The following is a 26540-nucleotide window of genomic DNA, read 5'->3' as shown; positions in this document are numbered from 1 at the left end:
TCTGCCTCCCTGCTCAGCGCGGAGTCTGCTTCTCCCTCTCCCTCTGCTTCTTCCCCTGCTCATGCTCTCTCTCTCTCTCTCTCAAATAAATAAATAAAATCTTTTAAAAAATCCTGTTGAATTTGCTTAATAGTTATGGCCTGTGGTTCCATTGGGGAAAAAAAAATTACATAGTTTTGATATCAGGGATTCCCCTTAACTCTGAATTACCTACTGCTCAGTCTCTAAGTGCAGGACCATAGCAAGCATTTTCTGCTGGTTTGTATGTGCCAGACCCTGTTGCAAGTGCTTTATTATTTTTTTTAAAGATTTTATTTATTTGACAGACAGAGATCACAAGTAGGCAGAGAGGCAGGCAGAGAGAGAGGAAGGAAAGTAGGCCTCCAGCTGAGAAGAGAGCCTGATGCGGGGCTCGATCCCAGGACCCCGAGATCATGACCTGAACCGAAGGCAGAGGCTTTAACCCACTGAGCCACCCAGGCACCCTGCAAGTGCTTAAAATATATTATTTCGTTTAAACCTGAGTAAAACCTTTTGAGGTTAGCACTCTTCATACCTTCACTTCACAGATAAGGAATTAAAAGAAAAAGTTCTTAACTGTCTATCTGTGACACATATATGAGCCTTATAGCTCTGTCTGAGGCCCGGCAGTCTGACTCCCTTGTCTATGTCCCCCTGACACAGAGAACAATGCAATGGCTGAGAGCTCCACCCCAGAGCCAGCCTGGGCTGCCTCTGACTCCAGCACTGTTAGCTATTAGCTTTGCAGTTTGCCTAATTGTTCTGTGCCTCAGTTTCTAAATGGGGATAATCATAGTACAAACCACAAATGCCTGTGAGGACTAGGACACACGTAGGATGCAGAGCACTGCCTGACACACAGAACAAGGTGAAAAATATTAGCTTTCAGGAGTAATATATCCTCAGGCATTGAATTTGAACCCCATGGCTCCTGCCTAGTTGAAATAACTCCTCACATTTGGAGTGGCCTCTTTTTTTCATGCCCCCAGTCTGTTCTTTAGTCATGCTTAAGAGTGCTACAAGCTCTCTAAATTATATTTACGGTACCACCTCTAGAAAATGGCAACAGCAATTTATTTTTCAGTAAAATTTGCAAAAGCAAGATATCATACCATTAGTGGTAAAAATACTGTTTTTATTCCTACCTACTTTTATTCATCTTTGTGCCCTGCACTCTCCTTCCCTCTCAGAATCATGAGAAGGGCCCCAGGTTTTATCAGGCCTTTGGGGAGACCTCTCAGGTTATTCCTTTCCCTTGATGGCTTGTTCTCTTGAAGTTCAACCCTCTGCCAAGGTGTACAAAGCTTAGTGCTTTAAACAGTTAAGCTGAGTGCCCAGTGTCTAGCCTGCCTGAGTGTATCTTATGGCTCGTCTCCTCTGACTGGTTGTAAAGTGTGGGTCTACCTAAAATGGGACCAATCGCCTTTTCTTCCCATGTCTAGTGTAGTGGTTCTGGTGGGAAGAATTTTAAGAGGTTCCCATAACCCCCGCCACTTGGTATTCATACCAGATATAATCCCCTCCCCTTGAATATGGATGGGACCTGTGACTTGATTCTAGCCTACAGAATATGGCAAAGGTGAAGGGATTTTGCAGATATAAGTAAGGTCCTAAATCAACTGATTTTTAGTTAATCAAAGGAGATTACGATTATCCTGGGTGAGCCTCACTTAATCAGGTGGTTATCCTTAAAAGAGGGACTGGATCCTCTCTGAGATGAAAAATTCTCCTCGCAAGCTTGATAAAATAATCAGTTATACTGAGGAAGTTCATATAGAAAAGAATTATAAGTGATGTCTAGAAGCTGAGGGTGGCCTCCAGCCAACAGTCAGCAAAAGCTGGGGACCTCAGTCATATGGGTACAAGGAAATGAATTCTGCCAACAACCTGAATGAGCTTGGAAGCAGATTCTTCTCCAGTTGAGTCTCCAGAGGAAAACATGGCCTAGTGGACAACTTGATTGCAGTATTTTGAGAGCCTAGCATACTTGGATAGTCCTAGAGTCTGTCTAGGACTGTCTAGGACCACATGTAGATTTCTGACCCATAGAAAAATGTGACATAATGGTTATGCATCATTTTAAGACACTAGTGTTATAATATCTCTATGGAAACCAGTTGGATTCCCACCCCAAGTTTAGTTTGGACGTCAAGACTGATGATGCCATACACACACACACACACACACACACATGCACACACGAATATAAAAATGCTTATTATTTATGCAGTGAGACTGTTTGGGAGGACAGAGCAGGCCTCCTGAACTGATTTAAATGGTTTGAGGGAGAAAGTATTATGGGCTAAATTGTGTCCCCTTCAAATTCATATGTTGAAGTCCTAACCCCCAATATCTTAGAATTTGAGCAATAGATCAAATCACCTGTTTTAGAGATAAGGCTTTAAAGAGATAATAAAGTTAAATGAGCTCATTACAGTGTCCCCTAATCTGATAGGACTGGTGTCCTTACAAGAAGGGGAACTTTAAACAGAAATGTAAAGAAAGAAGACCACGTGGAGACAGTGGAAGAAGGCGCCATCTATGAGTCAAGGAGAGAGGCCTCAGAAGAAACCAATCCCACCAACATCTTGATAACGGATTTCTAGCTTCCAGGTTGTGAAAAAAATAAATTTCTGTTGTTTAAGCCACTTAGTCTATGCCACTTTACTAAGGCAGCCCTTGAAAATTAATACAGTAAGGAAAAAAAGAGTGGCTTGGGATTTTTTATCGCTGTTGGATGTTGTTTAGGGGTTAGAGTGAGGGTATCCATGTATGAGAAGGGGCTTGGCTGCAGTGCCAAAGGAGAGAGTATCTGGGCTTTCCCGTCCACTTGCCTAGCTGACCCAAGACACAAGAGAAAGGAAGGGGTGAGGCTTAAAAGCTACCAGCAGTTAAACATCAACAAATGAAGACAGAATTTTGTTACTTGGTGGTAATTTGTTACATTCTAACAGGAAAAAAAAAATACAGTGGTAAAGAGCACAGGCTCTAGGGCTAGACTGCTGGAATCACATCCCAGCCCTACCACTTAAAGCCTGTGGATCTTGTGGCAAATTCCTCACCTAATTTGGTATATGCCTCTGGGAATAAGGGAAAAGAATAATAAAAACCTTATAGGGTTGTGAGAATTAAATGAGTGTTGGTAATGGAGCATCCCACTCTTAGATCCCTTGGGTCTTACCACTTAGAGGCAGCCCATACACCAACTACAGCGCCTGCATTTCTTTTCTTGAGGTCTTTCACTGAAGCCCTGATGCCAAGCCCACAGGAAAGAAGGGCTGGAGAATCAGTATCTACGCCTAGCAGCGCTCAGCCATTGAAAAAGAAGTAATGTGTAAAATACTCCAACTCCCTCATTTCTCATGTGAGAGTTCTCTGAGGCAAGTCTGCTAGTCCGTTCAGGCTGCTATAACAAAAGACCATAGACTGGGTGACTCATAGTCAGCAGACATTTATTGCTCTTAGTTGCAGAAGCAGGAAGTCTGATGCTAGCATGGTCAACTTCTGATGAGAGCTGTCTTCCAGGTTGCAGACTGCTGACTTCTTGCATCCTCACATGTCAGAAGTGATGAGCTAGCTCTCTGGGGCTGCTTTTATAAGGGCACTCATCTAATCTCTTCTCAAAGGCCCCACCTCTTAATACCATCACCTTAATGAGTATTCAGTCCATAGCAGCATGTTTTCTCCATTTTCTCCAGAATGTTTTCTCTGGCATTACCTCTAGTTGTCTGCGATGTCAGCTAGCTGAATAACTTACCCTGTATTGTCTGCCTCTCTTCCTTTCTGATGATTCCCAAAGTTCCCAAAGGAGTCACTTGCACTGGATCCTTGCTACCTGATCTGCTTTGGGGGTGCCTAAGGTGAGAAAATGAGTTGACACTGTAAGGGCACTGTCAATGCCCTATAACCAGAGTCTGCCAGTGACACATCTACAATTGAACCAATTGGGGTTTTTATGTAGCAAGGAAGGACACATACCATGGTAAACCATGGGGTGTCTAAGTAAAATGGTGTTAGAAAGAACCTGTTATAGGATTTGGACTTTGGTTGGACGATTAGAGAGATGGTCTAAGGAAGTAGGCGGTTCACTCTAGGTTAGATGCTGTCAGAAAGCAGGGGCAATTCTATGAAGGAAGCTCTCAGTAAATCTTATCTAGAGGGAGGGGATACCAGAATGAGGTAAAGGCTGTAACTGGTAAAAAAACAGTCACTCATTTTAGCCAAGAGACAGGTTGTTAGGTATAACAACGGTGTTCTTCTCTTTGTGCTTAGACGAAATTATAAAGTTGGCTTGCTTTGTCTCACCTTCTGCTCTCGGAGTCAAGTTGTGGGGTTGGTGTTCTGTGAGATGGTTTATATTTAAAAGGAGATTAGCATGGACTACCCGTGAATGGTTCTGAATGTCTGCTGTTTTTCTTTCTCATCACTTTGTTAACTCTGTCACCTACCATCAGGCTGAGCTTGGAGCTTCACATCCATCTTTCAATTGTCATAATAATGCTGAGTCAGGTATGAAAAGTCACATTTTAGAAGTGAGGAAGAAAATGTGATCTGAGTTTATGCAGCGTGTGAACATACATGACATTAAGATGCAGAATGACAGAAAAGTACCCCTTGGCTTCTAACGTGTGTGTTATTCACTCCCTTCTCAGAAAAGCAAAGGCGGGACCCCAGGTCAAAGCCCTTCTGCCTCTCGAAGATAGGGGGCGGCGTGTCCTGCGGAAAATCAAAGCCGCCCGGAAGCTGCTGCTTTTGCTAGATTTCAAGCGCTTCGCCCCCGGACAAGGGAGGCTGAGTTTTAAACCCAAGATGTTATTACTCTGATGATGTAAGATCCAGCGCCATACCAACTACGAATTAGACTAGGGGTAGGGGGCGCGGGGCGTCGCAGCCACGCAGAGCTATCCCGGCTCCCCTCTCCTGGCTCCAGCCTCCGCCCCGGCCCCGCCTCGGCCCCGCCTCCTGCGCCCAGCTCCCTTTCCGCCCTCCTCCCTGCGCGGGGCCCTGCTCCGGCCCCGGCCCCGCCCCCGCCCCGCCCTCAATCCTCGCCCCGGCCCTGGCTCCCCGCCCACCTCCGGCTCTGTCCCCCGCCCGCCCCTGCTCCCTACCCCGGCCCCGCCCCCTGACCCTTGCTGGTATCGGGACTGAGTCGTGAAGGTCCAAAATGGCGCTGCTAGGTCGGGTGTTCCTTGTTGGGTACCACGGTCCTCGGCGGGTAAGGCGACGCTGGAGGGACTGAGGGTCCGGCTTGGCTCCAGCGAGCGCCCTGCCCGTGCGGGTCTCCGCGACGGCTTCCGGGGGCGCGCACAGCGAAGGTCCGGACCCCGGGGTGCGGGGAGCGAGGACAGGGGATTCCGGGGCGCGGGGACGCGCGGGGACGCGCGGTGGGTGGGCGGCGGGAGCCGGGGGTTAGGGTTAAGAAGGAGCAAAATCACATTCTGCTGTCAGAGAAAGTGTGGTTCTCAGAGTTTGCATGTCCCTGGAAGCTTCAAAATTAATACAAACATACTCACTTAAAAACTTTTATAAGAAGAAAAAAACCCAAACCCAGCTATCTAGACTCCCCTTCCTAGAGCTAAAGCTGGGAGGGGTGTATCTTGGGCTGGGGGCAACCTCTATCTCCACCATGCTTTGGGAGAGACAACTCTTCGTTTGTTTTGTCAACTTATGTATGCCTGCTGGACCCAGAGTTCAAATAAAAAATGCAGGTGAAGACAGCTGGAGAGGATAAGAGAAGGAAGATATAGAAAAAAGCAGACAGTGCTTTCCCCCAAGCACGTTTTTTTAGTCTAGTAGAATGGGCAGCCATGGTGATTTTTGAGAAACGGAGACCGTAGTTCCAAATGTGAACATGAGGAAATAGTATGGTAAGTCTCTCAAGTAAGAGAACTTTCTTTTTAAAAGTGGTATTTGTTCAACACTAAGATTTTTTTTGATACGGTTTTCCTCTAAAGATTTTGGTCATTGCGAGAGAAGCCTGTGTTTTCTGGCCTCTTCTGGAACTTGCTTTGTGTTCAACAGCTCTGTGAGGTAGAAGAGTCTTCAAAGGTCATTCCCAGCCCCGCAACAAATCATTAGGACTGTAGTAATAAGGTCACACAGACCATATCCCAATTCTTCTGACACTATTTGACAATACAGTATGAGAGGGAGAAAATGAACTCATTTAAAAATTAATTGTAATCTGACAATTTTGAAATTGTTTTGCTTAAGAAAAATAGAAGTTTTGAGGATCAGGGTTCAGAGCCAACAGAGACCTCTTTTGGTGTGTTTTGTTTTCCTGGCACTTGCAGCCTTGGGTTTGAACTCCTCTGAGAAGCATCTTCACATCTGTGAGGTTGGAGGTTGTTCCCGGGAACATCATGTTTTTGTTGGCAAATACTAGTTATTACAATTGAATCTCCAGATTTTTGTTACCGAAAGAAATGTTTCATTTGTTAAAAGTCGTACTTACAAAGTGTTATATTAAAATTGTGCTGTTTATGGGCGCCTGCGTGGCTCAGTGGGTTAAGCCTCTGCCTTCGGCTCAGGTCATGATCTCAGGGTCCTGGGATCGAGTCCCTCATTGAGCTCTGCTCAGTGGGGAGCCTGCTTCCTTCTCTCTCTCTCTGCTTGCCTTTCTGCCTGCTTGTGATCTCTCTCTGTCAAATAAATAAATAAAATCTTTAAAAATAATTGTGCTGTTTAGCTAGTAGGCCTCAACTCAGTGCAACAAACATTTTGATCACCACAAAGTTCATTATAAAACAGTTTGCAGAACTGGCTGTGTGCCCAGCCTTGGGGTTGCAAAGATGAAAAAAAAATGACCTCTGTTCTCAAGTTGCTCTCAGGAAAATGTGCATGCATTCAGTTGCTTATCAGGAAATGCTAAATAAGTGCCTATTAAATGTTGGGCATTCTTTGGAGATATTTGGTTGAAAAGGTATCTGTACTATCATTAAGTCATATATATAATTTTTTTTTTTAGGATTTTATTTATCTATTTGACAGAGAGAGACAGATTGCGCATGCATGGGAGTGTGCACAAGCAGGGGGAACAGCAGAGGGACCAGGAGAAGCAGGGCTCCCCGCTGAGCAGAGAGGCCCATGTGGGGCTAGATCCCAGGACCCTGGGATCATGACCTGAGTGGAAGTCAGACACTTAATGACTGAGCCACCCTGGCACCTCAAGCCTCATACATATTTTTCAAGCTATAGATAATCATGAGTGGACATGGAAATCAATTCTGTGGAGCAAAATGAGTTTAAGAAAAATAAAATAGAATAGAATATGAAATACCAGAGTTCATCTTAAGTTTACTTTGTGAACTTTTTTTTTTTTTTACTTTACCATTCTTCCTTTTGTGGATTAATTAATTATTAAATGTCTGCGATGCACACTGCCATACTTCTTTTCCTTTTGTTTTTTATCAAGAGTAATAACTTTAGGATTTTTATAAAAATGATACCTAACTAATATAAATTCAGGTAATATAGTTTAAAAAAGTAGCATAAGACCCTAAACTGGCCACCCAGAAATAACCAGGCTTTCAATTTGGTGAACATCATTCCAGGTGTCTGTACTTGTAAAAAGGATGGCTGCATAGGCATAATTTTGCTTGGATATATTATGTTTATTTTCCCCTTAGAACTGAATTAACATTGTTTTCACTGTCTTCTAACACTGAATATTGTCAGGGAAAAATGGAAGGCCAGTGGGTTTTTTTTTTCCTTGTGTGTTTTGAGTTTTCTTTCCTTCTGAGCTTTCCTATTTGGAAATCTTTCTGTACCCAACCTAAAATTCCAGAATAGAAGCTTCTTGGAGGCAAGGATTTATATCTTGTTTGTTCACTGCTGTATTTCTATGCTTATAATAGTGCCTAGCATGGAGTAAACAGGTAATAAATATATTAGATGAATGAATGTGTGTACTGTGTTGCAATATAAAGTGTATTTCTTGCTGTGCTTTATAGAACATATAAATGTCTGAAAAATGGTAGTCTAGTAGGTCACACAGGATATGAGTAGACTGAAAATGCAGAGGTATGTTACAATGCATATGTAAACAAAATGGTGTGTGCCTGGAGGAGGCTTCATGGAGGAGGTGGCTCCCAGGGCTGACTTTTAAAGGCAGAGTTGGACTATATGGGGCCTCAAATGTGATGATACCTAAGGAATAGCATATATCAAGAAGTGAGGGAACTTAGCCTATTTCTTAAAAAAAAAAAAAAAAAGAAAATGTGGGTTAGTATTGTGGAGTTTAAAATACAGGATCAGAGAAAAAAAAGTACAGTGAAGATGAGACTGGAGAGGTTGCCAGGGTCAGGGCATGGTGGGCTTCACTCACTCATGTGACAGATTGGGCATTTACTATATGCTAGGCAGTGTACTGGAGATACAAGGATGAGAAAGAGCTGATTCCTTCTCTCTGGAAGCTTATAATCGAATGACATGGTCTAATGTGGTAAATATTATGATGAGTGTTCTTGATCTCAGAAGAGGTCCAGAAATAAAGCATCTCTCTTCTCCAGTTTGAAAAACAAGAGTAAAGACAGAGGCCAAAGTATCACTTATTACCATTCCACGTGAGAGCCAGCTGGCCCTGCTAACTGGACTTCCTGAATTAGGCAGACTTGCTGCCTCAACCATAGTGGAATTGTTCTCTGAAGGCAGCTAAATCTCAGGAGGAAGGCTTAAGGACTACTCAGGCCCAACTATTCTCTCAAAGTCGACCAGTCAGATAAACTATCTCTGGAGACTAGGAATCTAAGGGTGTGGGAAGAAGCCTAGAGTTACACTAACTGAGCTCCCCTGATGTGAAGGACACATCAGGATTGGGGAAGAAGCATTTCCCACTCCCAGAGGGAGGGGTGTACAATTTTATGGAATATATTTTGGGGTACACATCTAGACTGAGACCTGAAGGATGAATTGGGAGTTATCCAAGGGGAGGAATATGAGTAAGAAGGTTCTACGTGGGAGAGTGGTCTGTGTGAAAAGCCAGGCTAAAGTGTATAGGTAGAGAATAGGGAGATGGGTGGGGAGACTAATGAGCAGAAGCCACTGAGCAGCCAGTGGGCCACATTAAAGAGTGAGAGCTTTGGCCTGACAGCATGGGAGTGAAGGTAAAAATAGAGGCATGTAGTCAAATCTGGGTACTCCTCTCTCTGTGGTGGCCTCCCATAGGGAATGGCTCTGGATGCAAAGAAACTCAAAGTCAAGTGATACTTAAGAGGTAAATTCAGAGGCCTTGGTGATTGGTTGGTGGTGGGGTGAGGAAGGAAGATTGGGCCATATTGAGGTGCTATAATACCATCACAATTGTGAGCAGGGAAGTAATAATCAGGTAAGACTGACATAGGGAGACTAGAAGTCCAAACAAAAGTGATGAGTCTATACTAAGGGCAGCATTAGAGCAATTTAGGATAAAACAAACTGGACTTTGTGGTTTGGATGTACGGTATGAGATGAAGCCCAGATTTTTGTCTTTGGCCCTTGAGCTAAGGGCCATACCACTGAGAGAGGGCACTTACCAGGGAGAACTGGCTACAGGAATGGAGATGAGAACATTAATTCTGTCTGGGAGCATTAGGAAAGGCCGCAGAACTCTTAGAACTACCTTTGAATGATGAACGTTGAGTGATGTGGGGATCGAATTGGTAGGATAAGGAGGTAGGAAACAATTTATGTTTGGAGAACCCTGAGTATTTTGTTTTCTTGAGTGCAGATCTCAAGGGAGTAAAGCAGAGGGAATAGAGACTGGAGAGATGGATAAGAGCCAAGTTACAAGGAATTGACATGCTGCATGAAGCAAAGGAATCTGGAATTTATGCAGGTACCAGGGAGCCATAGATCAGTCTTAAGGTGAAAAGTACCATGAGCAGGTTTGCAATATTCTGGAGGGCAGCATCGCAGAGAAGTTGGAGAGAGGAGACACTGGAGGCCAGAGACAAGAGATGACATAAAGTAGGACCTCTGTATTTGTGGGTGACCTTGGAAGACCTTGGAAGTCAAGCAGTGGATGGAGAGGAAAGATACTGACTGGGAGGTTAAATACGTGGGACTGGAGATGGGTTGGATCTCTCAAGTGAAGAGAAAGAGGCCTTGAAGGGAGTCACTGGAAGGAATCCCATGGATCAATGGTGTCAGAGCTCAAATATGCATGTGAAGAAATTTCAAAACAAATTTCCTCCCAAAACTATAAAGCTAATTTTAGAATATTAAAAAAATACATAGATATCCACAAAAATCATTATAAAAACACATTGAAAGAGGAGGGAATTTCTAAAGTTAGGTTTGCCTATAGCCCATAATAGACGGCATTCCATCAAGGTTTGGCAACCCTTGGATTTAAAGAAAATTCCAGGTAGAAAATGATTAACTGTCTCAGCTATCCTACGCTGTTCTCTTCCTGAGGTGATGATTCACTTTGGAATCGGAAATGCCTGGGTAAATATAAGTAAGTTAAGTAAGGGGACAACTCTACTTTGGTCCCTTCCAGTATGGGGAAACTCCCACACTGCATTGCATCAGTGGTAGAACTGCAGGCTTTCAAAATTCTTGAATAATGTTGCCATGTGCATTTAGCCCTGAATTATTTTCTGGGCTCCAAAACTGTATTTCCAACCACAGGTTAGGTATATTCACCCGAACGTCCCACAGGTGTTGCAGGTATGGCATTTCCAATATGGAACTCATTGTCTTCAATCCTCCAACTTGGGTCTTCCCATGTCAATCCTATCATTTATAGCAGCTCCCCACAAAGAGCCGTGTAAACTAGAGAATTCGTTCATCTTCACGTCTCCCTTTTTTGCTCACCACTTCCAGCTGGTTGGCTTCTGAATTCAGGCTAGACTACGTGTTAAATATGTGTGGTAAGTGTTGTCTTTATTTCTGCTGCCCTCGTTACTTCTCCCCTAGACCAACACCTTCTGTCTGACTGATCTCCATTTCCTTCTAACTCAGCGTTAGATCTTTCTTTCTAAAACACAAAGGCAATGCAAAGAGTAATAGAATACTGAGGTAAAGGGGAGAGAGATGGAGAAGGCTCTCTCAGCTGAATGGGTTTGATCTTTTCGGGAAAGTAGGGGGCCTCTTACCTGCCTTTAGTGAAATAGACCAACATATGCTGAGGTGGGCTTTGAGGCAAGAAATGATAGTGCCAGATGATATTAAGTACAGTGATAATTTATTACACTCTTATTTTCTGGGCCCTTCCTACAAGCAAATAATTTCATTTGCTAACTTCCTGCCCCTTCTGATGATGGCATCCAGGTCTAAGCCATCATCACTTCTTGCCTGGCCAGCTACAGAAGCATCATCCCTGCTTCCAACCTTGCCTCCTACATTGCTTCTCAACATAGGCAGAACAGTATAGAGCAGTCCTCTAAACGCATGTTTTCTCACAGTGAATATTAGCTTTTAATATACTATATAAGCATATATATTATTTATTTATCCTTCTCCCTCTAAAAATAATCCCTCAAGGTAGAAGATTGTATCTCTTTTGCTCAGTGCTAGATGGCCATTTCCTAGAACAGTGCCTACGGCATAGGAGATGCTCCTTAAAAAACTTGTTAAAAATAGATAAATGAGTTAACTCCATACCAAATCATACTGTGTTTATCTCTGATATTTTTTCATATATATGCAGATTCCCAAATCAAAACAAAACCTTTCCAAGAACAGGGGTTCTATTTTTTGGTTCAAAAAAGATAGTCATATTAGTTATGACTAGTGTGATGGGCATCAATGAGGTTACTCAAATGAGAGGTAAGCAGGAGTGAAGACCCCGCTTCAAGATTTCAAACTGCCTGCTAATTTGTCTCCTTGATTTCATCTCTGTTTATTGGGAAGTATGGGGGAAGCATCTGTTTGGTCCACATCTAACTGCAGACAAGTAAGAACTGTAATAAAAATGGGAAGTATACCAGGAAGCTCAGAGCAACTACTTTTTCAGACTCATGTTCATTGCTATAAGGTGTATCATGACTTAAAAATGTAATTTCTGTGTTGCTCCTGGCAACAACTGCATAATTCAGCCTGGCCACTGCAGCTTGGGGTCCAGCTCACTTTCTTTTATATTTGCTCAGCCTTACCTTCAAGTTGCTGTGGCAACGAGATCTGTGTTCTGCAGAAGCTCAGAATATCAGTGGCCTCTGTTCAGTGCCCTGCTTTAAGTGAAGGAGAGGGTAGAGATACTCAAGCAATCCACACAGGCACACAGCTTGAGTGCAACAGGGCCTGTGGCAGAGTTTGGGCTCTTAAGTTTTTTACAGTTTGTAGGATCTCTATTGGTATTCGTGGGTGGGACAGTTCTTCATTCTGCAGCAGTGTTTCTGTGCTGGAGCATCACATCCAGCATCCTGCCCAGCTCCCTCTTGTAACTTCGAGATGCTTCTGGCTAAGAAACACCTCCACTATGCTGAAGTGGCAGTGGTCTAGCCATTGGAAAGTGCATGCAACTGGACAAAATATATCAGGAAGTAAGTTACTAGAGGCTTACTGTGTGCACGGACTATTGAGTTGCATTGGGAGTGCAAAAATACACATTTCCCGAAGACATCCTTTGAAAAACAAGATTGTCAGGTCTTTACCAAGCTGACATTTTTATATGACAGTCAAGGCGCAGTCTGCAAAGCTCTTATTCTGTGAATTTGAGTCAGGATAAATTTACTCTTAAAAAAATATTTGTGCTAACCTAAACCAATAGATACTTACAACCCCCCCAAAATAAATAGATATGGTCATGTTTCATTTTCCTTTTAAGTATAGCTCACACTTCTGTGTGGAATAAATAGTACTTACACTTTAAGTAACATCCTCAGAACACTGATCATATGCTAGTATTCTTCTTGCTGTAACTTTGTTTTCCTTTATACCCTTTTTAGATCATGTGCTTGCAAATATGATTTGATCTTGTGTTAACTATTTTTTAAAAAGATTTATTTACTTATTTTAGAGAGAGTGCACAAGCTGGGGTTGGGGGGCAAAGGGAGAGGCAAAGGGGAAGCAGACTCCCCCCGAGTGGGGAGCCCTATGCTGGACTCTTGATCCCACAACCCCAAGATCATGACCTGAATTGAAAATAAGAGTCAGACACTCAACTGGCTGAGACATGCAGGTGCCCCTATGTAAACTATTTTTAATAAAATTAATTTATGAACGTATCCAATACTCAACAGTACAAAAGGATATGCAGTGACTGTATAGAAAGTCCCTCTCCTAAGGGGTTAGTGCTATGAATAGTTTCTTGTAGATCATTCCAATAATTTTTGTTCATATATCAACATATGTATGAAGATATTTTCATTAAAAAACACCACACAGATGGGAGTATTTTATAAATATTTCCCTACCGTAGATTTTTTCTTTAACATGTGATGCCTTGTATTCTTGGTATTCAACAAATATTTGTTGAGTGATTGAATAACCACATATTGTTATTAGAATAGAATATATTCTATTAAAAGATACAGAGTATCTTGTTGTATGGATGTGCCCTAACTGGTTGGGTATATCCCCTATTGAAATGCTGATAGATTGTTTTCTAGTCTTTTTGATTACAAACAATCTTTTGTATCCTATATGTTTGACTCTTCTGTATCCCTTGCATTTCTGAGTCTCTAAAAGTGAACTTTGAGATATGCTCATCAACTTCTGCAAAAAACCCAACTGGGATTTTGATAGGAATTGCATTGAATCTGTAGATCAGTTTGGGGAGTATTGCCATTTTAACAAAATTAAGTTTTCCAGTCCGTGAACACAGGATGTCTTTTTATTTATTTAGGGCCTCTTTAATCTCTTATAATGTTTTATAGTTTTTAATTTATAAATCTTATACTTTTATTAAATTTATTAATAAGCATTTTATTCCTGTTGATGTGATTGTGAAGAGAATTGTTAATTTCGTTTTCATCTTAGTGCATATCTTTGAACATAGCTTCTCCCTCCATACCCAAACGAGTGAGTATATCTATCGGATTAATTCCTAAATGTAGAATTGCTGGGTCAAAAGGTGTGTATAGTTTAGATAATATTTTGATATATTTTACCAAATTGGCCTCCAAAGAAGTTGCCACCACTCGTATCAGCAGATTTTAGGAGGGACTTTAATAAGCTATTTTTTTGTATTATGTATTATGAGATTTTGAACCTTACCAATCTTGTGAGAGACAAATGATATCTTCTTTGTTTAATTACATTCACTAGGTTATAACAATGGTTGTATTTTTTCCATGTGGACTATCTTTTTAAAGCCTTTGCCCAGTTTTTCTATTTGCAAATAACTTGTTAAGATTTATGTATCAATAGTTTTTTTGGGTTAAACTAACTTTTGGGGTTAAACTACTTTTTGAGATGGCATAATTTAGAATCATGGCAAGTGACTGTTTCAACTTGATGAAACGAGTGACAGAGAGCTAGGTTTGTATTCATAGCTCCATTAAGACTCTACTTGTCTGCACTCATGCACTTTTGATGGCATTGGAGCCTGGCCAGTCAGGGTTACGATCAATGAAACAAGCATTTACTGAATGTTTAACTGGTGTTAGAAACCCAGTTATAGTAATGAATGGCGACTATTTTGTCTTCCTGGGTGCTCACAGTCTGGTGTGGAAAACGGAGATCCTGTTGGAGGGAGGGATTCATTTGGCCCATTTGTAACAAAGGCACATGTTCAAAAGTGTCAACAATTTTTGACACTTTGGCTTGTTTTTGAAGGCTGATTCTGCTAGGTTGACAAATAAAGTGGGTAGTTCAGGAAGACAAGAAATCAGGAGCAAGGCCAGAAGGAGAAAGTTACTGGCAGGTTTCAGGAATGTTAAGGGGTTGGTGAGCATAGAGTATACCTCTAAGTGATAGAACTGGTTAGAAATAGGGCCAGGAAGGTAGGTTGAGGCCATGTTGTCCAGCTTGAGTGTTATGCTAAAGTGTTTAATTTTTGCATTTTTGACTCTGGAGGACATCAGTGGTCTTTTGTTTTGTTTTGTTTTGTTTTTGTTTTTGTTTTTGATAGACAGGGATCACAAGTAGGCAGAGAGGCAGGCAGAGAGAGGAAGGGAAGCAGGTTCCTTGCTGAGCAGAGAGCCCGATGCTGGGCTTGATCCCAGGACCCTGGGATCATGACCCAAGCATAAGGCAGAGGCTTTAACCCACTGAGCCACCCAGGCACCCCGACATCAGTGTTTTTTCTTGTTGTTTTTTGTTTGTTTGTTTTAAAGATTTCATTTATTTATTTATTTGAGAGAGACAAAGAGAGAATGGGAGTGGGGAGGAGGGACAGAAGGAGAGGGAGAAATAGACTCCCTGCTGAGCAGGGAACCTGAGGTCGAGCTCAATCCCAGGATCCAGAGATCATGACCCGAGCTGAAGGCAGATACTTAACTGACTGAGCCACCTAGGCACTCCATGGGCATCAGTGTTTTTGAGGTATGGGATTTTAATGTGGAAGTCCAGTCAATTAGTAATAGTGACAATGATGGTAAGATCTCTAAGAGTTATTTAAATATGACGTTCCTTAGCTCCATGAATTCTGTGTGAGGGTATGTTAGTAATGATTTTTACAGATTTGAAACTCAATTTTCTTTATATTATACCTAGAACATTAAACAATTATTTTTATATTGATATTAAAAAAAAGAAAAAAATCATTTTCCGCTTTCTAATTTGTATTGGATTCTTGGGTTTCATTTAGATAAAGGGTTATGTACTCAAATGCCTCAAGTTTTGGATGGTCCTAGAAATGACAGTGGTAGCCCAGTGAAAAGGATTCACTTTACCTGTGTGTGTGGGGACTGGACAGAGCTCAGGCCTTGTCTCAAGGAGGTATTAACTGAGCCTTATTAGAAGCTGGACCTAAGTGTTGGTAGAGCTTCTGATTTTTATCTGAATATCCAAATATTGGTATCCAAATATTGGCTCAAAAATTTTAAAACATTGGGCAGGCCTAACAAAACATGTGGTGTGGGTCACCAATCTGCCTTTGTTGTAGGTATTCATTCTAGCATTTGAGACCAGCCAAAATACTTAGGTAATTTAAGATTAAATCTCAATGGTATATAGTCTTCATTCTCTAGGAAGGAGACAGTCAAGACTCTTAAAAGAATTGCCATTCTGAGGGATTAGAAGTATGATCACTTTTTATTAGTTTAGATGCCATCATTTAGGACCACATGAAAGAAGAAAATATTGTTTATATGATGTGGGAGAGTCATATGGAGGGGAAGGCAGATGATAGCTGATTTTTTTAGGGGGGAGGGAGATTTTAGAACTTCTAATAAGTAAATTTGTTTGCCAAAATTGAAGGTGTTTACGAATTTTAGATTTTAAAGCTGTCCAGAGAAAGACAAATACTGTATGATTTCCCTCATATATGGAATTTAAGAAACAAAACAGATGAACATAGGGGAGGGGAAGGAAAAATAAGATAAAAACAGAGAGAGGCAAACTATAAGAGACTCAGCTATAGGAAACAAATTGAGGGTTGCTGGAGGGGAGGGGGTTGGGGGAAATGGGGTAACTGGGTGGAAAAATAAAATAAGATAAAAACAGAGAGGGAAGCAAACCATAAGAGACTCAGCTATAGGGAACAAACTGAGGGTTGCTGGAGAGGAGGGGGTTGTAGGGAATGGGATAACTGGGTGACGGGCATTAAGGAGGGTACTTGATGTAATGAGCACGGGGTGTTACATGCAACTGATGAGTCACTAAGTTCTACCCCTGAAACTAATAATATACTACATGTTAACTAACTAGATTTAAAAAAAAAAAAAAGTCCTGAGAAATCAATCTTGATACGAAAGGTGTTATATCTATTTTCAGAAGACAACTTATTTCTAGAAAAAACACAAAGCAAGATTTGAAAACTTTAAAGTCTATTTTGTAATCTCTTTTTATGACTCAAAAAGAAATGGCCAAAATGCTATCTCAGGTTATTCAGGATTTTCCTTTTTAGAAATAGGAGACCGAATACAACATGATTCTGTGAGGTCTGTTCATCTCTATGGGTCTTAATATTGAAATGAAAAACTTGTTTTTAGGCAAACGGATGGTTTGAATTTAATATTCAATAGCATATATGCTATGAATTATCAGAAGGTAATATGATTTAAAATAGCAGATCAATTTCTTCACTTCTGGTTTGGTGGGAAAAATCAGTATTGATTAGGTCAAATAAAATACAACAGATAAGCCTGTGCTATGTAGTAACCTGATACCTTATAGACACTTAGTAGGAATTATTATCAAAGTGATTTATTATTTGGGAGGTTGGGAAAATGTTTTAAGATAAAAAAATGTTTGTATATACAAATATTTTATTTAGTTACTTAACTTATCTTTCATAAAGTACTACATCGTATTCCTTATACAAATCAACACTAAATAAATAAAAATTCACTTTAGAGCCTTTGAAAAATTAGAATACATTTTTTTCATTATTAATGGGAAATGACTAACTCACCAGCCTACTTGTGCAAATTTCCTGATTCATCATCTTAATGTAATAGTCCTGGAGGTGGCGGCAACCTTAAGTAAAACTGCCATTTATGTAGAGAAAGATTATTATTGTAGGTCACTTGGATTATTATGCTCTGGCAAAGGGATACAAAAGGAAAATGCTTTGTCAACATGAAGTTAAAGGAAATACAACAACCAGCATGGAACATAATCAGATTTACAGATTTATCTTCACCAATTACTTTATACATGTTTTCAAATTTTTGTCTTTCAACAATGGTTTTTCCTGATTGTAAAAGCAAATCATACTTCTGAAAAGATCTTGAAGATACGAAACACCAACCAAACAAAAAGCAAAAATAATCATCCATAATCTCATCATCTAGAGATAATAACTGTGTAAGGTAGGTAATGGATGGACTCTGAAGTCAGACACATTTTGGATTTGAGTCGACTCCTTTCAACTTGTTATTTGTATTTAAAAGATAGTTACTTGACCTTTCTATGTTTCAACTTTTTCATCTATAATTTGGGGATAATGTTAGAATTTACCTTATAGGATTGTTGCAAGGTAATGCATTAAAAGTCTTTAGTAGACCTTGGCATATGGTAAATATTGAATCTACTACTTACTGTTGTTATTTTGTAGTCTTTTTTTTTTAAAGATTTTATTTTTTTTATTTGACAGAGAGAGATCACAAGTAGGCAGAGAGGCAGACACAGAGAGAGAGAGGGAAGCAGGATCCCTGCTGAGCAGAGAGCCTGATGCAGGACTCAATCCCAGGACCCTGAGATCACGACCTGAGCCAAAGGCAGCGACTCAACCCACTGAGCCACCCAGGCGCCCCTGTAGTCTTTTTTCTAAACATATATTTTTATTTATAGTTCAGAACATATTATATACCTTTTTATTCACTTAACATCATATCATATGCATTTTCTTGTATACTACCTGTTGATAAACAGCCTTCTCTTAAATCATTGACTACATTGCCAGTTGTTTCTTTAGTATACATTTCTAGATATCCTAGACCAACTGATGGAAGCCCACTTAGCATACAGGAATATTCTATCAGGAAATGATAAGATTCTGGAGTTTTAATTTCCAGCCATGACCTGGGGAATATCATGTACCTCTTTGGTGTGATCATTAAGCTCTGTAAAAGTTCAGTGAGTAGTGAGGAAATACACAAGGTGATGATGAGGGAGGGCTCTGGAGTATCAGACCACATTGGAATCTTGGTTCTGTGACTTGGGCAGTATAATTAACTTCTCTGGGTCCTTCCTGTACAGTGGGGTAAAAATAGTATCTATTTCATAGAGTGGTGAAGATGAACTGGTTTGATAATTGAAGCCTGACACATGGTAAGCATTTAATGAAATTAACTCTTTCTTGTTTGCTATGTTCAACACTTAAAAGTCTGTTTTTAGAATTAGATGTGAGAGTGGCAGTGTTTTTCACAATGTGAGAATGTGAATTGTAAGACTTATAAGATAGGGCAATACAAATATTTTTAGTGTAAAATATTATTTTTCCCCTATTTCAAATATAACAAATAGTTATCTATTCTAAATTTACTATCAGGAAGACAACATAGGAAGAGACATTTGATTTAATAAGCCTTATGAGGAAATTTGAATAATTTTTTTCAGTGATTCAAAAATGAAATGTGATTTTTATCCAGATTATTCTTGTTAAAAGATGAATGTGCTTTATGTTCTTTTTTTTTTTTTTTGCAACTTTTATATGCATCTTTCAACTAGGATCATTTTTTACTTTTTTATTAGCTTCAGTGGTAGAATTTAGTGATTTATCAGTTGCATATAATATCCAGTGCTCATTACATCACGTACCCTCCTTAATGCCCATCACCCAGTTATTCCTTCCCTCCACTCCCCTCCCCTCCAACAACCCTCTGTTTGTTTCCTAGATTTCAGTGTTTCTTATGGTTTGCCTCCCTCTTAATTTTCATCTTATTTTTCCTACCCTTGTGTTCATCTCTTTTGTTTCTTAAGTTACACATATGAGTGAGATCCTATGGCATTTGTCTTTCTCTGACTGACTTATTTCACTTAGCATAATATCCTCTACTTCCATCCGTGTCATTGCAAATGATAAGAATTCATTCTTTTTGATGGCCAAGTAATATTCCATTGTGTATATATACTACTACTTCTTCATCCATTCATCAGTCGATGGACATCTGGGTTCTTTCCATATTTTGGCTATTGTGAATGTTGCTGCTATAAACATTGGGGTGCATGTGTCCCTTTGAATCACTAGTTTTTGTATCCTTTGGATAAATACATAGTAGTGCAATTCCTGGGTCTTAGGGTAGCTCTATTTTTAAACCTCCATACTGTTTTGCAGACTGGCCGAATCAGTTTGCATTCCTACTAACAGTGTAAGAGGGTTACCCTTTCTCTGCATCCTCACCAACATCTGTTGTTTCTGGAGTTGTTAATTTTAGGCATTCTGACCAGTGTGAGGTGGTATCTCATTGTGGTTTTGATTTGTATTTTCTTGATGTGGAGTGATGTTGAGCACTTTTTCATGTGTCTGTTAGCCATTTGTTTGTCTTCTTTGGAGAAATACCTATTCATGTCTTCTACCCATTTCTTGATTTTTTATTTTTTTGGGTGTTGAATTTCATAAGTTCTTCATAGATTTGGGATTTTTTGCATACTAGCCGGTTATCTCATAAGACATTTGCACATATCTTCTTCTGTTACATAGGCTGCCTTTTAGTTTTATTGACTGTTTCCTTGCTATGTTAGTGCTTTTTAAAGTTAAATTTAAGCAGAACCCCTGTAAATAATAATACTAGCATTTATAAAGTGCTTGGTATAAACTAAACAATGGTCTTGGTATTTTACTTATATTTACTCATGTAAATATAAATACCCTTATATTTACATGAGTAAATATCCTTACAATACCTTACAATATCCTTTGAGTTAGGTTCTGGTATTGTCTCCATTTATAGAAGAAACTGAGGCACAAAGAGGTTGAATCACTTGCTGAAGGTTATGCAACTAATGGGAAAATTCTGTCCTTTGTAGTCTTGCTCCAAAGCCCATGCTTTTAACCATTCCACTCTGTTGCTTAACATTTCAGTAAAAAAAGAATCATAATGGATTAAATATAATACCGATATGTTTACAGTGGGTTTGTTAACCCAAGAATTTGGTTAATAGTAAATTCCAGAGTAAGTTTTTTGAAAATCATCTATTTTGTGGAAATGCATTTTTGAAAATTTCAATTAATCTTTTTTTTCCCTTTCAGTTTTTCAGTTATGGAACAAAAATACTGTATCAAAACAATGAAGCTTTTCAGTCTAAATTCTTCCAACCCCTTCAAAAAGCCTTGCTACCACCTAATAGTTTTCAAGGAAAAGTGGCGTTTCTTACTGGGGGAGGTACTGGCCTTGGTAAAGGAATGACCACTCTTCTGTCCAGCCTGGGAGCTCAGTGTGTGATAGCCAGCCGGTAAGTCATGCTCAGCGAGTTGCTTGGCAAAAGCCTATTATAGAACAGTTCTGTGCCATGATATTGAAAACACTATTTGTCGGAGTTTTGTTTTTCGTCTTAATTTTCTATGGCATATCCTTTAGATTATTTAAATAAATCTCCTTGGAAAAACCAGTTATAATTTGTAATGATAGAAATACAGATGGACCATGATTTCCATTGATTCAGTTTAGGATTTTTCGACTTCACAATGGTGTGGAAGTGATACACATTCAGTAGAAACTGTACTTGAAATTTTGAATTTGGAACTTTTCCCAGGCTGATAATATGCAGTAAGATGCTCTTTCTTGATGCCGGCAGTGAAGTGCAACTTCCAGTCAGCCGCTCAGTTGTGAGGGTGAACAACCAAGAACACAGTCATTTTGTACCCATACAACCTTTCTGTTTTTCACTTTCAGTACGGTATTCAATAAGTTTACATGAGAGATTCAGCACTTTATTATAAAACAGGCTTTGTGTCAGATGATTTTGCCCAACTGTAGGCTAATTTAAGGTAGGCCAGGTGAAGCCATGATGTTGAGTAGCTTAGGTATAATTAAATACATTTTCACATTATGGTATTTTCAACTTAACAATGGATTTACCAGGATGTAACCCCATTGTTTGATTGAGGAAGATCAGTAATGATTGATTGTGGAACTGATGGTCTATACATTTCCCAAATTCAGTGATAGAATTTTTTTTCTTTTTCCTGAAGCTTAAGTTAAAAAGCACTGTATTGAGGCTGCTTTCAGTAGGAGTGATTATAGTTACTGCTTCAAGGGATAATTAACGTTGTATTAGGATAATGGATATAATCCTTCCATTTTCTATAAGACAGGCAGATGTTTCAAAACATTTATTGTGATAAATGTAGGAAGGATAAGGCCATGTAGATGGAATTTCTTATTTAGGCCTATCCTGGATCCTGTAACTGTGTAAGTCTAGAACTTCAGAGACTGAACCTTAGAGACCAGAGACTGGTCAAAAAAATCTACACCTTCTTCCTATTTTGAACAGTGTCAGATTTTTAGATAGGCTGAATAAGAATCTGAATGACAAGTCATTATGTAAATTACAAAGGGCCAAAGGAATTTCTTTCAGATATTTCCTTTAATGCAAATTGGCAAGAACATTTTATGTTTTTACAAATATTAAAATATTTTCTTTTTTTTTTAAAGATTTTTTTTATTTATTTGACAGAGATCACAAGCAGGCAGAGAGGCAGGCAGAGAGAGAAGAGGAAGCAGGCTCCCCACGGAGCAGAGAGCCCAATGCAGGGCTTGATCCCAGGACCCTGGGATCATGACCTGAGCAGAAGGCAGAGGCTTTAACCCACTGAGCCACCCAGGCGCCCCTAAAATATTATTTTCTTTGTAATACTACATAGTATATGTTTATGGTTTATTTTTCATGTTTCTTTCAAGGGTATGAAACAATACATATGATGCTTTTATATTCTTAAATTTGGTCTAAAATCTTCTAACATAAATTTTATACATAACAGATTTTATATAGTAGAAGTTTATATTATATCATGAATGTGTTTTCTTTCTAAATCAGGCTTGGGCAAGAGAACAGAAATTATTGTAATTAGTGAAATAATTTTATTTGTTTTTTTTTTCATGTTTCAGATTTTATTTAAATTCTAGTTAGCTAACATATAGTGTAATATTAGTTTGTGGAGTAGAATTTAGTGATCCATCAGTTACATATAACACCCAGTGCTCATCACAAGTGCCCTCCTTACTACCCATCACCTATTTAGCCCATCCCCCACCCACTTCCCCTCCAGTGACCCTCAGTTTGTTCTCTATAGTTAAGGGTCTCTTATGATTTGCCTCTCTCTCTTTTTTTCCCCTCACCTATTAATCTGTTTTGTTGCTTAAATTCAACATGAGTGAAATCATATGGTATTTGTCTTTTTTGACTGACTTATTTCCCTTAGCATAATACTCTCTAGCTCCATCCACATTGCTGCAAATGGCAAGATTTCATTCTTTTTTTTTTTTAGATTTCATTCTTTTTGATGGCTGAGTAATATTCCATCATAGACACTCCTTCTTTATCTGTTCATATATATATAGATAGGTATCTATCTATATATCACATATATATCACATATAGATAGATAGATACCTATCTATATATATCTATCCATTCTTTATCCATATAAATGTGTGTGTGTATGTGTGTGTATACACACTGCATTTTCTTTATCCATCAGTTGATGGATGTTTGGGCTCTTTCCATAATTTGGCTATTGTTGATAATGCTGCTATAAACAGCAGAGTGCATGTACCCCTTTGAATCAGTATTTTTGTATTACAGAAATAACTTTAAATCTGTGTGTAGATATAAAACAACTAGTTTAAAAGTAAATAATTCAGTAATTGAGTATTAGATATTTAAAAATTGTACTAATTTAACTTGTAGAAAGTGAATTCATTCAAACTGATTTGTTTGTAGGTACAGCTTTTGTATTTTGTCAAGACTGCATCTGTTTAAGCTATAAATGCTCTTTGTTTTTTAATTTATGGAATTAAAAAGAAAAAATAATATGAAGTCATTTCAGAACTCATGCAAAGTACCATGCATTTATTTCTAGGAAGATTGATGTTTTAAAAGAGACTGCAGAACAAATTTCTTCTCAAACTGGAAATAAGGTATATTTTAAAAAGTTATTTAATTTAGATTTAGGAATTAAAACATGCTTTAGTAACTTATTCATGTTTTTGGTTTAAGAAGTCTAAAAAATTGAGGATTCCTTTTTCTCTCTGATATTTTTCAGGTTCATGCGCTTCAGTGTGATGTGAGGAATCCTGAAATGGTGCAAAACACTGTGTCAGAATTGATCAAAGTTGCAGGACATCCTGATGTAAGTGTAATGGTGATGAGGCCAAAGTATGGGGCCTTTGACGTTGATGACACCCACCAAGATGTGCTGAGGATGCACTAAGGAAATAAAATACTGATGTGAGCAAGGATGTGTCCCTAGGAAAGATCCAGCTTTGCTCAGAGCAGGGAACAGATTAGGTGAACTGCTACACCATTGCCTTTCGGAAATACTTTAAAAATGCGTTTACAGTCAAACTTGATTTCACTTTCTTTAATAAGATCATGAAATAAGAAGAGCAGTTATCCAAGAGCACAATATCTAGTTTAAATGATTCATGCTCTTTGCTTTTCCTAATAACTTTTGATTATATCTATCAGTAGAGGAGAATGATTCAAGTAAAGAAATCTACAAGATACTCCAAATTTTTCTTTTTAAGACTTGAGATGTGCATGGGTATTTTGCTGTTTTTTGGATCATGTATCGGAAAGAAGCCATTTCCTCTGGTAGTCTCAGAGCACTGTTCTAAATTAAAGGTGTTTTCAGACAGACCAATAATATTGAATCTGCTAATAGAACTAGGTAGAATCTTTACTGATAGTGAAGAAACATGTTATCAACCAAGAATTTCATTAGGTAAATTAAGCCAAAATATCACCAGAAATTGAAAGACATTTTGAGATTCCTTGAAATACAGTATAGACAGATGGTAGATATGCTTAATCTGTATTTGTTTTCGTAATGATATATTCTACCCTAATATTGACAGGGATTAGGATTCTGAAATTTGGTAAATAACATGGGAGATTTTCACAGGCTCAGAAAAAGTAAAACCAAACCAAATCTGATGGTATTATTTTATAGCAGACTATCAGCTTTACCTTTATTGTATTATTTGGAATAATAAGTTTCAGAAGTAAAAACTCTTCAGGGAAAATGTTATTCCTTATCTAAAAATTTCTGTAACTTGCCTTATTCATTTATTAGATTGTGATAAACAATGCGGCAGGGAATTTTATTTCTCCCACGGAAAGACTTTCTCCTAATGCTTGGAAGACCATAACTGACATAGTTCTAAATGGTACTGCCTATGTGACACTAGAAATTGGAAAGCAACTAATTAAAGCACAGAAAGGTATGTTTATTAATTTTTCATGTATTTATCATGTTCCTACTACACACAGGTTCTGTGTGATAAATCCTGGGATATTTTTAAACATCAATAAGGCAGTGTCAATAGCTGTACAGCTCATGGTCTAATGGAGAAGAAAGATACTTAAATAATTACCACGTTATGATGCGAGCTATAATAAATACTTATTTCATGTATATTGGAAACCCAGAGACAGGAATGACTAACTCTCCCTAAGGATGATTATGAGGTTGAGGAACAAGATGCAATTTGAGCTGAGTTTTCCAATATCTAGATGTGGAGAAGTGGGGGTAGAAGGAGGGTGGGGAGTAAATGTAAATGTCCATGGAAAGAGGCCTGATGGAAGAGAAAAACGAGGGTTTAGGGATTGTTGACAAATTTCATGTGGTTAGAGATGCAGAGGGAGAATGGTAGGAAATGACTATTGGTAGGTGGGTTGGGTGTAATTGGGAATGTTCCCAACACCAAAGTAGAAAATTGGATTCTAATTCTGAAGGAAATGGGGAGTTATTTCCTTATGGATTTCTCTTGAAGGTGTTTCATGAAGAATGTGACTTGATTGGAAAGGATACTGGCGACAACGTGGGGGATAGAAAAGAGTAGGGAGACCATTCCAACTTTTCTTTTGGCATGATGTGAGGGATAAATTAGGAGACACTTAGCAGATAAAATCAACAGGCCTTTCTGATTAGATGAGAGAGTTTATGCTGAGTGAATAGTTTGGATGATGATGACATCAGTGTGGTTGAGAACACTGCTGAGAGTAGATCTAGAGGGAAATTACTAGAACATTTTTGTTTAGTACTGTGTACAAACCTTATGAAAGTTCATGCAATATAAGCAGTAAATATACATATATACACACACACACACACATATATATATATATATATGTTTGTGTGTAAATATATATGTTTGTGTGTATATACTTATATGTCTAGAATCAGTGTATATTTGTTCAGTTAAGGGACACTTACTGATAACTTTTGTGTAGCAGGTCCTGTGCTGTATGCCCAAATGATAGAGGTGAATGAAACTCTGTCCCTGAACAAGTGGGATGGGTTCAGACTTGAAAGATAGGGGTATTTCTCAGGGTGGAGAGTATTCTGAGCAAGGACAAGAAGGAAGAGTCCTTGTTTTCCTTGAAGGATGTCCTTTGGGTTTTGAGGGGAGAAGAGAAGGCATGGAGCTGGCCAGTTTCCTTCCTCTAGTTCAGAAGTTTTTGCCTCATTAGATTCAATTTCTTCTTTTTTTTTTAATTTTTAAAAAAGATTTTATTTACTTATTAGAGAGAGAGCACAAGCAAGGGGAGCAGCAGACAGAGGGAGAGGGAAAAGCAGACTTTCCACCGAGCTGGGAGCCCCACTGTGGGACTTGATCCTAGGACCCTGAGATCATGATCTGAGCTGAAGGCAGAGGCTTAATCGAGTGAGCTACCCAGGCGCCCTATCAATTTCTTCTTCTTTACTGTGTGGATAATTCTCAATCCAACTGGAGAAAGGATATAGAACAGGCAGAAAGCTATTAGAGAGGTGCTAGATGTTTCTGTGCATGTATAACCTCTATCCTTTCTCCATGCACTCA

The 26540-nt window shown here is 39.1% G+C and overlaps 1 protein-coding gene across 3 annotated transcripts in view; it reads left to right on the top strand.

The window, feature by feature from the left end:
- The first annotated feature begins 5137 nt into the window (after positions 1-5137).
- DECR1 (2,4-dienoyl-CoA reductase 1) overlaps positions 5138-26540 on the top strand; it is a 39313-nt gene continuing 17910 nt past the window's right edge. Inside the window, exons 1-6 of one of the 3 annotated variants that reach the window (XM_080800328.1) lie at positions 5153-5236; positions 18779-18822; positions 20744-20946; positions 23576-23633; positions 23759-23845; positions 24791-24938. In XM_080800328.1, the coding sequence (XP_080656454.1) occupies positions 18820-18822; positions 20744-20946; positions 23576-23633; positions 23759-23845; positions 24791-24938 (499 nt within the window). In that variant the 5' untranslated portion in view covers positions 5153-5236; positions 18779-18819. Of the gene's footprint in view, positions 5889-18778; positions 18823-20743; positions 20947-23575; positions 23634-23758; positions 23846-24790; positions 24939-26540 lie in introns of all 3 variants that reach the window. The other 2 variants (XM_080800327.1, XM_080800329.1) reach the window with 2 other exon arrangements.

This window comes from Martes martes, assembly GCF_963455335.1.
Source record: "Martes martes genome assembly, chromosome: 4".
Classification (NCBI taxonomy): domain Eukaryota; kingdom Metazoa; phylum Chordata; class Mammalia; order Carnivora; family Mustelidae; genus Martes; species Martes martes.
This window is presented reverse-complemented; position numbering and strand designations above follow the sequence as displayed.